Source organism: Microtus ochrogaster, chromosome 1, assembly GCF_000317375.1.
Source record: "Microtus ochrogaster isolate Prairie Vole_2 chromosome 1, MicOch1.0, whole genome shotgun sequence".
Lineage (NCBI taxonomy): Eukaryota > Metazoa > Chordata > Mammalia > Rodentia > Cricetidae > Microtus > Microtus ochrogaster.
This window is the reverse complement of record NC_022009.1, coordinates 7428787-7442321: the sequence shown is the minus strand read 5'-3', so window position 1 is coordinate 7442321 and position 13535 is coordinate 7428787. Positions and strand designations below refer to the sequence as shown.

General features: G+C 46.8%; 2 protein-coding genes across 2 annotated transcripts; one reads left to right on the top strand and one right to left on the bottom strand.

Moving 5' to 3' along the window:
* Nucleotides 1-291: 291 nt before the first annotated feature.
* Nucleotides 292-7395, top strand: Dnaaf2 (dynein axonemal assembly factor 2). Its single transcript, XM_005343133.3, has 3 exons — nucleotides 292-2543; nucleotides 4281-4424; nucleotides 6714-7395. The coding sequence occupies exons 1-3, from the start codon at nucleotides 756-758 to the stop codon at nucleotides 7257-7259; spliced, it is 2478 nt and encodes an 825-aa protein (XP_005343190.1). The 5' UTR covers nucleotides 292-755; the 3' UTR covers nucleotides 7260-7395.
* Nucleotides 7396-11474: 4079 nt separating this feature from the next.
* Nucleotides 11475-13421, bottom strand: Mgat2 (mannosyl (alpha-1,6-)-glycoprotein beta-1,2-N-acetylglucosaminyltransferase). Its single transcript, XM_005343132.3, has one exon. The coding sequence runs from the start codon at nucleotides 13071-13073 to the stop codon at nucleotides 11745-11747; it is 1329 nt and encodes a 442-aa protein (XP_005343189.1). The 5' UTR covers nucleotides 13074-13421; the 3' UTR covers nucleotides 11475-11744.
* Nucleotides 13422-13535: the final 114 nt, after the last annotated feature.

Sequence of the window (13535 nt, the reverse complement as noted above, 5' to 3'; positions counted from 1 at the left end):
TAGACCAGGCTGGTCTCGAACTCACAGAGATCCGCCTGCCTCTGCCTCCCGAGTGCTGGGATTAAAGGCGTGCGCCACCACCGCCCGGCCCTGGATATGTGGTTTTAAAAAGATGTGCAGTTTTAATTTTATTCTTAACCCAAGGAAGCTGGTCGGGATAAAGGGCGTGATTTTGCTAAATGATTTATGGATCTTATATTTACATTTGAAAAGTGAATAACGTTTCCCTGATTACAGGGATTTGAGATTTTCGAGTCCATCCTTTGCCCCCAGAAGTTGTTGTGGGACAATTATAAGGTGTTATACCTGAAAATGGAAGTAAAAAAAATTAGGTCTTAAATGTCGGTTTCACAAAATGAAAAGATCCAGATAAAAGTTAGGTTTGTGAATTGTAACCTTGGCTAGAAAACTTCTCATTTGTCTGTAGAAGTGAACGGTTAATAAGATAAAGACACGGTGCTGAAAATGAGGATAGTTATCACGATAGACTGCAAAGTGTGCCCGGGCACAGAGATCTCAAACCTGCAGCAGATAGAATGGCTGCCTGGTTTGGAGAAACGGCCTAGTGCTAGCAGTTCCACGAGATCACTGCCCCGCCTCCCAGGTGTTACTATGGCAACAAAGCACGCGCTGCCCTGCCATCCAGCCGTTACCTTCCTAAGGCTGGTCACTTGTGACACCAGACGCCAAGTGCGCCCTAAGACATTCCAGTTCGGGCTGATCCTTCACCCGGGTGAGGGGCCGAGTGGGACACTATGGCCAAGGGGGCGGCTTCCTCCGCGCTAGAGGACTTGGATCTGAGTGGAGAGGAGGTGCAGCGGCTCACCTCCGCCTTTCAGGACCCAGAGTTCCGCCGAATGTTCTCCGAGTACGCCTCGGAGATCACCGACCCTGAGAACCGGAGACGCTACGAGGAGGAGATCACAGCGCTGGAGCGGGAGCGCGGGGTGGAGGTGCGGTTCGTGCACCCGGAGCCGGGCCACGTGCTGCGTACGAGCCTGGACGGGGAGCATCGCTGCTTCGTGAACGTGTGCAGCAACTCGCTGGTAGGCAAGCCCAGCAGCCGGCCGGGCCCGGGGAGCGGCGGCACGGCAGCTGGCAGCCACTGGTCCCTGCCCTACAGCTTGGCGCCCGGCCGCAAGTATGCGGGGCGCAGCGGCTCCCGCTACACCGTCTACGACGTGGTCTTCCACCCGGACGCGCTAGCGCTAGCCCGGAGCCACGAGCGATTCCGCGAAATGCTGAACGCCACGGCCCTGGAGGCGGTGGAGCAGCAGTTCGGCGTCAGGCTGGACCGCAGGAACGCTAAGACCTTGAAGATCAAGTACAAGGGGGTGCCCGAGGCCGCCGTGCTCCGCACGCCCCTTCCCGGGGGTGTCCCTGCCCAGCCCGAGGGGGAGCCGCCCGGGCTTCTCCCGGACCTGCAGTACCCGTACCGCTACCCCGCGGCGGCGGAGAGCACGGCTCGCACACCGGCGCCCCCGGCTCCCCAGGCCAAGCAGCGGCCGGAGCCCACGGAGCCGCGCTGTACCGTGGTGCAGCGCCACCACGTGGACCTGCAGGATTACCGCTGCTCGCGGGACGCCGCCCCGAGCCCCGTGCCGCACGAGCTGGTGGTCACCATCGAGCTGCCGCTGCTGCGCTCGGCCGAGAAAGCGGAGCTGGAGGTGAAAGGGAAGCTGCTATGCCTGGACTCCCGGAGCCCCGACTACCGCTTGCGGCTCTCGCTGCCCTACCCGGTGGACGACGGCCGCGGCAAGGCGCAGTACAACAAGGCGCGGCGGCAGCTGGTGGTCACGCTGCCCGTGGCGCTGCACATCGCGCGCCGGGACCTCGCCGCGACGCCGGAAGAGTCCGCGGCCGAGACCGGAACTGACGGAGCAGCCTGTGCTTCCGAGGGCGACCCTGCTGCCTCACGGGCAGAGCCGGCGGAGGGGACCCGAGCTGATCGCGGGGACGAGAGCGGTGTGGGAGCCCCAGGGTTCGGGGCTACAGACGCTGAAGGGGAGCGAGATTTCGGTGGGGACTCGGTGGCGTCTCTAGGCCTCCGGGAAGGTCCCCCTTCCGGGGACCGAAGCCTCCCTTGTTCTGCTCTCCCGGGCTGCAACACCGAGCCCCCTGCGGGAAGACGGGGACCGTGCGGAGACCTCAGTGCCCAGACGAGTGAGCAGCAGGAGGAGACCCTGCACGACACCTCGGGCCCAGCCATGGGTGGCCCCAGAACCGAGAGCATCGAACCGTTGTGCCCTCCTTTGCGGTGTAATCAGGACGAGGACTCCTTGACTTTGCTCATTCAAGTGCCTCGGATTCAGCCGCAAAGTCTTTACGGGGATCTGAGTCCCCTCCGTTACAAATTGTGCTTCTCCACACCAGACTCAGGCTACTCCTTCACTTTGCAGTTTGCTCCAGAGAATACATTGAGTACCAAAGAACCCGAGATTAGCATTTCTTTAAACAATGCAGTGATAGTCCTGGCAAAATCTCCGGAGAGCCGTGGACGCTGGCGAGAATGGTATTGTGGCTTGAACCATGATTCTTTGGAGGTAACCGTTTTCACTATTAGAAATATTCCATCTTACTTTAAAATTTTTTTGGTTACAGGCACGTACACAAATGTTTCCCGTCTATTCATATTATGAAAGATAGTGCGCGGTAAGTGCGTTCTCAAAGCCAAGTGTGCACATATCCAAAGGTTGCAAACTGTTTTAAATATATAATTTTTCTAATTATTAGTTCACTTGCAAATTCAAATACTGTTTAATCAAAGAGAATTTGAAACATTTCTTTGATTATGTCCCCCTCTTTGGACCACATAATAATCTTTATAATTATAATATTTCATATTTACTTATATAAGCACAGAAGATAATCTTATTTTGAGTAATAGTAAACTGATCTTATAAATTAAATAATTTTGAATACCGTTAAATGGTTGTTCCTCACTTGAATGCATATAAACAAGTTATGTTGTGGTTGGATTTGGGTGATTCTTGTTTAAATTTTCTAGTAATAGTTGAGAAATCTGTTACTGTCTTTTTTTTTGGATTTTCGAGATAGGGTTTCTCTGTAGCTTTGGAGCCTTCCTGAAACTAGCTCTGTAGACCAGGCTAGGCTGGCCTTGAACTCACAGAGATCCACCTGCCTCTGCCTATTGAGTGCTGGGATTAAAGGCCTGAGCCACTACTTACTTTTAAATAACTATATACACGCAGCACACTAAAATATATCAATTCTTAAAAATAAAACGTGGTGACATTTTTGAAAATCCTGCACTGTGTTTGCATGCGTGTGCCTGTCCTTCCTTCCTCTGAGACGTGTCTCTGTGTAGTCCTGACTGGCCTGGAACTAACTCTCTTTGCAGACCAGGCTGGCCTGGAACACAGAGATCTACTAGCTTCTGCTCCCTCATCACTAGGAGTAAAAGTGTGTGACGCTATGCCCAGCACTGAGTGAGGTTTTTTTTATAATCTTTTTTCTTAAAGTTAGTATTAAAATACCTTTGTTAAACTCTGACACTGCTTCTAAAAATTAAAAATAAATAAAATGTACTTTTAAATAAAATATTGTAATTGGCTCTTAAGTGGCCAAGAACTTTTTCTGTATTTTGTTTGAGACGCAGGGTCTGAAGTGGCCTAAGGTAGCCTTGAACTCTTGTGTAGGTGAAGGTGACCCTGAACATCTGCTCTACCTGCCTTTACTTCCCAAGTGCTGGAAATACAGTTTTGTACCACTATATCCAGTTTGCATAGTCAAGAGTTTAAAAGACATATTCTGTTTATTTCTTAGCTGGTTCATTAGGAATTATTAGAAGGCTGAACTGTAATAGCTAGAATTGCACTTACAGCCTTGAAGTGATTATTCCTAATACCAGGGGCACCAGTTATGGTGATGCATGCATAATCCTAGCACTTAGGAGGTGGAGCCAGGAGGATCAGAAGCTGAAGGTCACCTGCAGGTACACAGAGGCCAGCTTGGGCTACTGAAGACATTATATATTTGGAAAATAAAAGAAATACTATTTGTAAGTAAGATCATCTTGGTAGGGAAAGCATACCTCTACTTTAGTAAACTTAGAAAAAGCATCAAGACTTCCTTTTCTCTTTTTAGGCGGATCTCGTGAATACATGTTTTTCATATTATATTTTGGACAATACTAGAATTCCTCTTTTCAAGATAGCACTCACTGTTGGTGAGATAAACATTAAAAACTGCATCAATGAACTGTGTAAGAACTTTTACAGTGACCTGTAAGATGGAACATTTTTTTCTTTCTACTTTAGGAAAGATTGTTTCTTGATGAAGAAAACGTTAATGAGTTTCTCGATGAGGTCCTGGGCGCCCCGTTGACACAGGCAAGGCCTCTGGTCCCACCGTTGATTGAAGTTCTTCAGGTTACAGACGAGAAAATTCGGATTCGTGCAAAGGTAGTATCTTGGTGGGGTTAAAGGGTGGTGACTATTGGTCGAATGACTTCAGTTCTTGATTTTTTTTAATTTTTAAAATTTTTTCAAATTAGGGTTTCTTTTTGTAGCTTTGACTGTCCTGGAACTCACTGTGTAGACCAGACTGGCCTGGAACTCACAGACATCTGCCTGCGTCTGCCTCCCTAGTGCTGGGCTTAAAGATATGTGCCACACCGTGCCTGCAGATTTTTCCGCATGTTTATGTATGATTAAAAACTCCACTCTTTGTTTTCATATTATTTTTTAAAAAGTGTTCGTTTTACTGTAACTAACAAAGAAGGGATAAAAATCAGAAGAACTTGATGTTCTGCCAGAGAGTAGTGAATTTGCAAATGAACCTTGGACTCAGAATTTTACATTTAGACAAATTTAGCAATTTGTCTTGCTGTTACTTGAAATCCAAAACCTTTTTTTCCTAAGATTTATTCATTTTTATTTTCTGTGCATTGCTGTTTTGCCTGCATGTTTGCTATATGAGGGTGCCAGATCCCCTGGAACTGGAGTTACACAGTTGGGAGCAGTCATGTTTGCTATATGAGGGGGCCAGGTCCCCTGGAACTGGAGTTACACAGTTGGGAGCAGTCATGTTTGCTATATGAGGGGGCCAGGTCCCCTGGAACTGGAGTTACACAGTTGGGAGCAGTCATGTGGATGCTGGGAATTGAATTCAGGACTCTGGAAGAGCAGCCACTTAACCACTAAGCCATCTCTCCATCCCCACAGAATCGTTTATTCTGGATAATATTTATAGAAACACCACATCAAAAGCATTGAAAGGCTCACACATCTCAAAAGAGATAATCGTGGCTCCCCTGATAAGAATTACACCAAAGACAATTTAGTGCGACATGGGAACGACTTGTGCATATGCATTGTGTCGCATATGATCTAATGCGTATGCGTGTCCTGCTGCATGTGTGACTGTGCGTCACATATGTGCCTGGTGCCCGTGGAGGTGCCTCTATGGTAATGACTTGACGACATTTGTGGCCATGTTTGAAAGGCTGATCCTTGAAGCTATCGTGAAAGAGATGACGAATAATTGAGAGGATTTTTTAAAACTTTTCCCCCTGAAGACAGGGTTTCTTTGTGTAGCACCGACTACCCTGAAACTTTGTAGACCAGGTTGGCCTCGAACTCGGAGATCTGCCTTCCTCTGCCTCCCAAGTGCTGGGATCAAAGGCCTAAAATCTAGTCAATGGTGGTGCCGCACAGGCCTTTAATCCCATCACTTGGGAGTCAGAGCCTGATCTCCTCACTAAGTCCTGGGATAGCCAGAGATGTGTAGAGAAGCCTTGTCTCAGTATGACAGAGAGGGAGAAAGGGAAGGGAGGGGAGGGGAGGAGAGAAGAGGAAAGAGAAAAATGCGAGTATAAAGATTTTATTTTGGGCTGGAGAGATGGCTCAGCAGTTAAGAGCACAGGCTGCTCTTCCAGAGGTCCTGAGTTCAATTCCCAGCACCCACATGGTGGCTCATGACTATCTATAAAGGGATCTGATGCCCTCTTCTGACACGCAGGTGTACATGCGGAGTACTCATACATAAAATTAAATAAAGTTTAAAAAAAATTTTTTTAAAAGATTTTATGTGTATGCAGTATTTTGTCTGCGTGTATCTTGCTGTGGTACCTGCCAGAGGAGAGGAGAGAGCACCTTACCTGCCATATGAATGCTGGGAAATGAAACTGGTCTTCTCAGCAGGTGCTTTTAATTGCTAAGCCATCTCCCCAGCCCTAATTGAAAGGATTTAATCAGAAAATTAAAGCCACAGTCATTGTGGCTAATCCCGGCATTCAGGAGGCAGAAGCAGGCAGATCTCTTGAGTTCTAGGCCAGACCCTGTCTAAAAAACTTAACAGAAAAAGAAAACTGAAGCTAGTTTGTAGTTCAGATTGTTCAGTAGATGCCAGTGCTTCTGTGCAAACCTGGTGAGCTGAATTTGAAACCATGTAGGTGAAAGGAGACCTCCAGAAAATTGTTCACACCTCTAAGCACCCCTAATCGTATCCCTCCCTGCTCACACACACAGTAAAGGCTCCAGTGCCAAGCTTGATGAGTTTGCTCCCAGCACCTATGTCGTAAGGTGAGAACCAACGCTCATAACTTGCTCTCTGACCTCTCTGTATGTGCTGTATCATGCTTGAATACACAAACATACACAAAATTTTTTAAAATATGATTTTCAGAGAGTACTATGATTCAATTTCTGTTGCTTCAAAGAATTACTAATTTGCTGTTTCTCTTGATACAGTCGCAAGAATGTAGTGATCCTGATGGGCTTCAAGGAACGGGAAAAGGAAGGAGTGAAGGATGCCCTCTAAGTGGAAAGGGAAACACAGACCATTTTCCCTCCTCTACAACTGACTCCTGTTCATCTGCAGCAGTGGAAGCATTAGAAACAAACCCCTGTGGTTCAGCTGTGGGCCCTCAACACATTGGTTCTGATGCTCCTCACGTGCTATCTGGAAAACCCCAGCAACCAGAGCCAAACACGGATCCTGAGTCTATAAAAGAAAACGGTGCAACCTGCTCAACCGAGGAGCAGGAAACTATAAAAGAGCCAGTCGTGACTGAGGAAAAGGAAGTAGATGGTGATCACCTGTCTTCAGTACTGAACAAAACTGTAGCACAAAACATACCTGACTTGGACAGCATCAAGGAGACCAATACGGAGGAGGGCAGTGTGCAGATCATCAAGGAGACCAATACGGAGGATGGCAGTGTGCAGATCATCAAAGACCACACGACTCACTGTGCGTTCAGTTTTCAGAACGCTTTGCTGTATGACTTGGATTAGTTGTATATAATTTTGAAATTTAAGTGTTGTTTAAAAAATTTGGGACCTAAAATAGCTTCTTTGTGTTTTTAACTATAAAACAGGCAGAGGCAGGTGATCTCTGTTAGTTTGAGGGCAACCTGGTCTACAGAGTAAATTCCAGGACATCTAGGGCTACACAGTGAAACCCTGTCTCAAAAAATAAAAACAAAAAATAGCTACTTAAAAAAAAATGTAAAAATAAACATTTACTGTTGATCCTGATGGCGAGCCAGCAGCCAGGTAGGTTCCTGTAACTGCAACTCCTAACACTGGAGAAGACTCATGGTCAGCTCAGGTCAGCGTGGGCTACATAATGAATGAGGCCAGCCTGAGCTACATAATGAATTAGATGCCAGCCTAGGCTACATAATGAGTTAGAGGCCAGCTTGGGCTACATGAGAGGCTGCCTTAAAAACAAAAATGCCAGACAGTGGTGGTGCATATCTTTAATTCCAGCACTTAGGAGTGCAAGTTGTTAGAGGCCAGGCTGTTCTATAAAGTGAGTTCTACAACAATCAGGACTATTTTTCTCTCCCCCCAACTCAGAAACACTGTCTGGGGGGGGGGGGGGGATAAAAAAACTGGAGATACTTTTTTTTAAGTTTCCTTAATTATAAGCTTTGTGATTTTTCTAATAGAAATATTTTTCTCAAGGAGAGTAAAATCGTTTTTAAAAAACAAAAAACTGGATGGAGAGATGGCTCAGAGGTTAAGAGCACTTCCAGAGATTCTGAGTTCAATTCCCAGCAAAGTGGCTCACAACCATCTGTAATGAGATCTGGTGCCCTCTTCTGGCCTGCACTGTGTACATAATAAATAACCAAAGGAAACAAACAAACACGTTCCTTATTTGTGAGTGGGGGGTGAACAGGTAGGCCACAGCATGAACATGGAGGTCAGGGGACAAGGTGTGTCTCAGGGATTAAATCCAGGCCACCAGCCTTGGTGGAAAGGGTCTTCATCCACTGAGCCATTTCTCTGGACCCTTCGTTTTGTGAAATGCAGTTGGCTCATACTCCCTGTAGTCAGGCTAGCACCAACTTGTGACAGTCTTCCTGCCTCAGTTTCTGAGTGCTGGGATTTTAGGCATGCACAAGCAGGCCAGACCTTTAAAATATATACTTGAGCCAGGCGGTGGTGGTACAGGCTAGCACTCGGGAGGTAGAGGCAGGCAGATCTTAGTTCCAGGGCAGCCTGGGATACCCAGAGAAACCCTGTCTTGAAATGCAAAACAAAACTACATAGTTGTATTACAAGTACATACTGGCTTTTGTGTTTAATTTTATGTTACTTTTTTGGTACCAATTATATATTTTTTATATAAGTGTCACATATGAGTTAAAATAATTTGGGGGAATGGCTGGATGGCTCAGCAGATAAAGGTACCTACAAGTCTGACAACCTGAGTTGGTACTACTCGGATGGAGAGAACCTACTTCTGCACACCTACTGTGGCACACAAACTTGTGCGCACACACGAAACATATACAGATATAAAAATATAATTAAAACTATATCTTAAGGTTAGGTGTGGTGGTGCATGGCTTTAATCCCAATACTCTCCAGCTTCAGGTAGGTGGAAGTCCAAAGACAGCTAGAGAACCTGCCTCAAAACTTTGGAGGCTGGAAAGACGGCTGAGTGTTTGGGATACTTGCTCTGCCAGAAGACGGGTTTGATTCCCACCACCTACATTATAGCTCACAAGCATATATATAAATGTAGGCAAAACATCAATACATATAAGCTTTTTAAAAAAATTTTATGTGCTTTGGTGTTTTGCTTGTATGTACATTCATGTGAGGGTGTCAGATCTTTGAGTTACAGCTAGGAGCTGCCATGTGGATGCTGGGAATTGAACCCAGGTCCTCTGGAAAAGCAGTCAAGTGCTCTTAACTGCTGAGCCATCTCTCTAGCCCAAAGTTAGAAATTTTTAAACATCATTTTCAAAATTAATTTTAAATTGCATTTAAGATTTTTTTTTTTTAGAGAGGCTAGAGAGACAGCTCAGTGGTTAAGAGCACTGGCTGCTCTTCCTAGAGGACCCAGGTTCAATTCCCAGCACCCATGTGGCAGCTTACAACTGTCTGTAACTCCAGTTCCAGAGGATCCAATGTCCCTGCGCTGGTCTCCACAGGTAGTGCAGATACGCATACAGACAAAAATACCTATACATATAAAAATGACTTAAAAATCCTTAGAACAGAAATTAATAAAAACCTAGCCATTTGTTTGTTGTAATATGGAGTGGCGGGGCTGCGTCCCCAGCACCCCAGCCGCCTGGCTAGCTTATACCCCAAAATAATTACATGGACACTGTATTCTTTTAAGCACTGCTTGGCCCATTTCTATCTAGCCTCTTCTAGGCTAATTCTCACATATTAATTTAGCCCATTTCTAATCATCTGTGTAGCACCCCAAGGTGCGCTTACCAGGAAGATTCTAGCCTACGTCCATCCTGGGTCTGAGCTTCATGCATCTGCCTCAGAGAGCAAAGCTGTTGAGTCTGAGCTCACTTCCTCTTTCTCCCAGCATTCTGTTCTGTTTACTCCTCCCACCTATGTTTTAACCTATGAGGCCAAGCAGTTTCTTTATTACTTAATCAATGACCTTCCTTCATCATTTGTTCTACCAAAAAAATGTCTTTTACGTGAGAAACCATTATTTTGGAATCAATTTATAACTCTTAAAAAGAGGAGACCATCACAGGTTCCCCCCACCGCAGACACACACACACATTTATAACAGGATAAAAGAACACAGAAAAGAAAATCTTGATGTCATTACTGGTCCCAAGGCCATGAACTTAAGTATCTCTGTTTCAGACAAGGCTGCTAATTACGAGCAACCTTCGAACACTCCTGGAAACATCTACTTCCTTTAGTCCTTTGAACTGGTGATAGCAGGGCAGGAGACTCTGACATACATCGCTCCCTATACAATGGTAGGACAATGTACTGGGTAGTCCCTGCCTTGTAAGCATGAGGCTCTGTAATCCCAGCTAAAGACTGAAGGGTTACAAATTCAAGGCCAGCCAGAGCGTGCACACAAACCAATCTTTTAAACAAGCAAAAAAGAAAAAAGTGAGACAGCCCAGTGGGAAAGCACCAGCCAAGCACCTGTAGTTGACCCCCTCTGACCTTCAGCATGCACCCTGGATACACACGTGTACACCCATACATGTGCACATGGGAAACGAATGTGGTAAAACATTTAAAAAGACAGTGATAGATTGAGAGGTACGGGCAATACAAAACCACACAACTATGCCTCACCTTTAAAGAGAACATCCATTTCTAGTACAAAACTGATGAAAGCAGTAATTTTTGAGGCTTTGGTTCAACGAGTCTTCTAATGTTTGGCTGAATATAATTACATTATGGAAAAGTAATATAAAAATATGGAGTAAATCTAAAGCTTGCTCCCTGGTACTGTGCCTGTTCTTTTAAAAGTATCTCAGTCACAGCTGGCACCAGACCTGCTGCACCTTGGCAAGACTGAACTTTGTATCATTTCTAGCCTTCAAAAAAAACAATTTAGGCAGTATTTCCCTTATGCAGCAGTTTTTTTTTTTATTGTTCATTATCTATGCCTGGCTAATCTGAAAGCCGAACAATTTCTTCCTGAGAGAATGCACTGTCACGAGCCAGCTTCATTTTAGATTCATATGATGCATAGTTAGTAAAAACTGAGCTACGATGCTCATGCTCAAAACTTCTAGAATGCCTTTACTGGTACAAATACAACATTCTGCAAAATGACTAGGGAATATTTTATGCAAAAAAATGAGTATTTTATTTTGGCAGCACTAGAAAGGAAAATAAAAATCAAAACCACTGTATTTCTACATTGAGGTGAAAACAGTGTTTAAACTTTCTTATAACCAAATACATTCCAACAGAAATCATGTAGTATGAAGGCCGAAAGCACAGGCAAACCGTAACAACAGCACAGGAATCAGTAACACTGAAATGACTTCTGACAGGGTGCTGAACAAACGGAACTTGAGTTCTGAAACCGTCAGGCAGTTCCTTCCTAAGAGCCATCCCAGCAGAGCTCTAACGGTTCCTTCTACTCAAATACTGTTACTGCTGGGACACTTTTAAATAAACCTTGCTGTACTTAAAATAAGTTCTGAAAGTGGAAACGTATACATACAAAGTTTTAGATAAAAAGATTAACAGATGCGATTTAAATAAAATTTTCTTTTTTTAATCAATAATAATCGAATCATTACCCTTAAGCAGATACCGACTGAATTTTAAAACCCAAATCCCAAAATGAAAATTTCAGTTTGAAATTTTAAGACATAACGGAAAAGGATTACTATATATTTGGAAACCTTTAACAAGAAATTTATGTATTAAAGCAGAAACCAGTTCCTATACCCTTTATTCAGTTGTACATCCCATTGAGAGAAATATAAAAAGGAGAAGACTGTCACTTTCGCAACGGTGATGTTTTTTTCACTGCAGTCTTCTATAACTTTTACAGAGTTCATGGTCCCTAATATCTCCCCACCCTCCATTTTTCCTAGGTGGGGAAATGGCTACCATAGAAAACTTCTCGCTGATAACTAGAGTTTCTGGAAACAGGTACTGTTGGTTAATTTTTAAGAATGACTCAATCTGGGCACTCTGGGTGGTCGGCCTACATATTTTCTTGTGATGCATACCACAGTCTCCAGCATGGAAAATCCTAGGAGCTTGAGGAACTAAGACTTTCCAGAATTTCGGAAGACAGGAGACAGTCAAATACTGAAGAGTCCAGTCCCAGTTGTAATCATCGTAAGTACAGAAAGTGTCTGTGCACTCGATCAGCTTCTGATAGGCATCTCGGGTCAGGGCTAACCCCATATTGTGCTCTGTGGATTTCCAAGTTTTCACATCTACCTTGTCAGCAATGCCATAGAAACTCCGACTGGCAGTGTAGGTCCCTAGGGAGAGGACATCACAGCCAGGACACTCCTGCTGCTTCAATTTCCACATCTTTTTGAAGACGTGGTAAAAGTCTGGGGCTAGATAGTGGTCCTCTTCCAGGAAAAGGATAAGGCCAGTGTAATCTTGAAGAACTTTGACTCTCTCCCACACAAAATGCAGCTTCCACCACCAGTGATGTTTGGTTTGCGAGAATTTGGCTTCTCTGTAATGGCCGAAGGAGTCAGGGTATTCGGCATTGATGCACCCCAACTTCAGAGCGGCATTCTTCTTTAGGTCTCTGGGGCAATCTCTGGGGTCACTACCCGGAAACTCACTCGGGTACAGCTGAATGCTGAACGGAAAGAACACTTGCAGAACCGGGCAGAAATCCACCCTAGCTATCATATTGTTGATCTCTGCGGACCAGAAGTCATGACTAAAGATCACCAGGACTTCATTAATGCCCTGGGCTTTTCGAAGCGAGTCCAGCAGTAGCCTGAGGTATTCCGGCCGGTTGTGCACCTGGACAACCAGCACCAGCTCCCCGGGGGTCCAGGTGCCGTCATTATCGACATTCCTCAGCATCTGATCAAAGTTCAGCTGGTACACCAGGGACCGGTACCGCAGCGTGAGGTTGTCCACCTCCGGGCGCGGGGCCGCGGGGACCAGAGGAGCCGCCGACTCGTTGGAAACCCTGCGGATGCCTACGGACACAGCGAGATGGCCCGCATCCCGCGGGGGCTCCGCGTCCAGCAGCGGCGGGGCAAGGGCGTCGTTCTTCCTTTGTCGCCCATTGCTGCTCCAGAGGACGAAGCCGCAGGCGGCCACCACGAGCGTCAGGATTAGCACCTTCCGTTTGTAGATGCGGAACCTCATGGTCTCCAGGGCTGGGAGCGCGGGCGCGGAAAGGAGCTGGCGGCCTCTGCACGGAAGGGGCGGGCGGCGCCGTCGCCTTGGCCTGCAGCCCTAGGAACTGGCCCCCGCGGCGGCCCTCGCTAACTCATCCCGGGCCCCGGCGGCCTGGGGCCCGAAGGCTCTCAACTGCCTCGCGCCGCCCGGGCTCCGCACATCCTCTCTGGCAGTCGCAGCTCGGGCAGCCGCCCCGCCGCTACGAGCCGCGGCTCAGCGTCGCCTCGGTCCTCTCCATTCAGCAGCCCGGGCCCCGGAAGAAAGCCAGCCCGCGGTCGCCGCACCCCGGTTCCGTTACCTGCGCTGCCCGCGGCCCTGCGTCCTCCGTGCGTTCATCCTCGCTCGCGCGGCCGAACGCCGCCACCGAGCGCCGCAGCCTCGCCCCGCTCCGCCGGCGACCGTTCTGACAAGCCGCGACTGGCCCCGCGA

Bases quoted from the DNA above. Each gene is read 5' to 3' on its own strand.
- Dnaaf2 (XM_005343133.3), top strand. From the start codon at position 756: ATGGCCAAGGGGGCGGCTTCCTCCGCGCTAGAGGACTTGGATCTGAGT. The intron at 2,544-4,280 runs GTAACCGTTTTC...TTTCTACTTTAG, and splicing joins TGAACCATGATTCTTTGGAG to GAAAGATTGTTTCTTGATGA. The intron at 4,425-6,713 runs GTAGTATCTTGG...CTCTTGATACAG, and splicing joins AAATTCGGATTCGTGCAAAG to TCGCAAGAATGTAGTGATCC.
- Mgat2 (XM_005343132.3), bottom strand. From the start codon at position 13,073: ATGAGGTTCCGCATCTACAAACGGAAGGTGCTAATCCTGACGCTCGTG.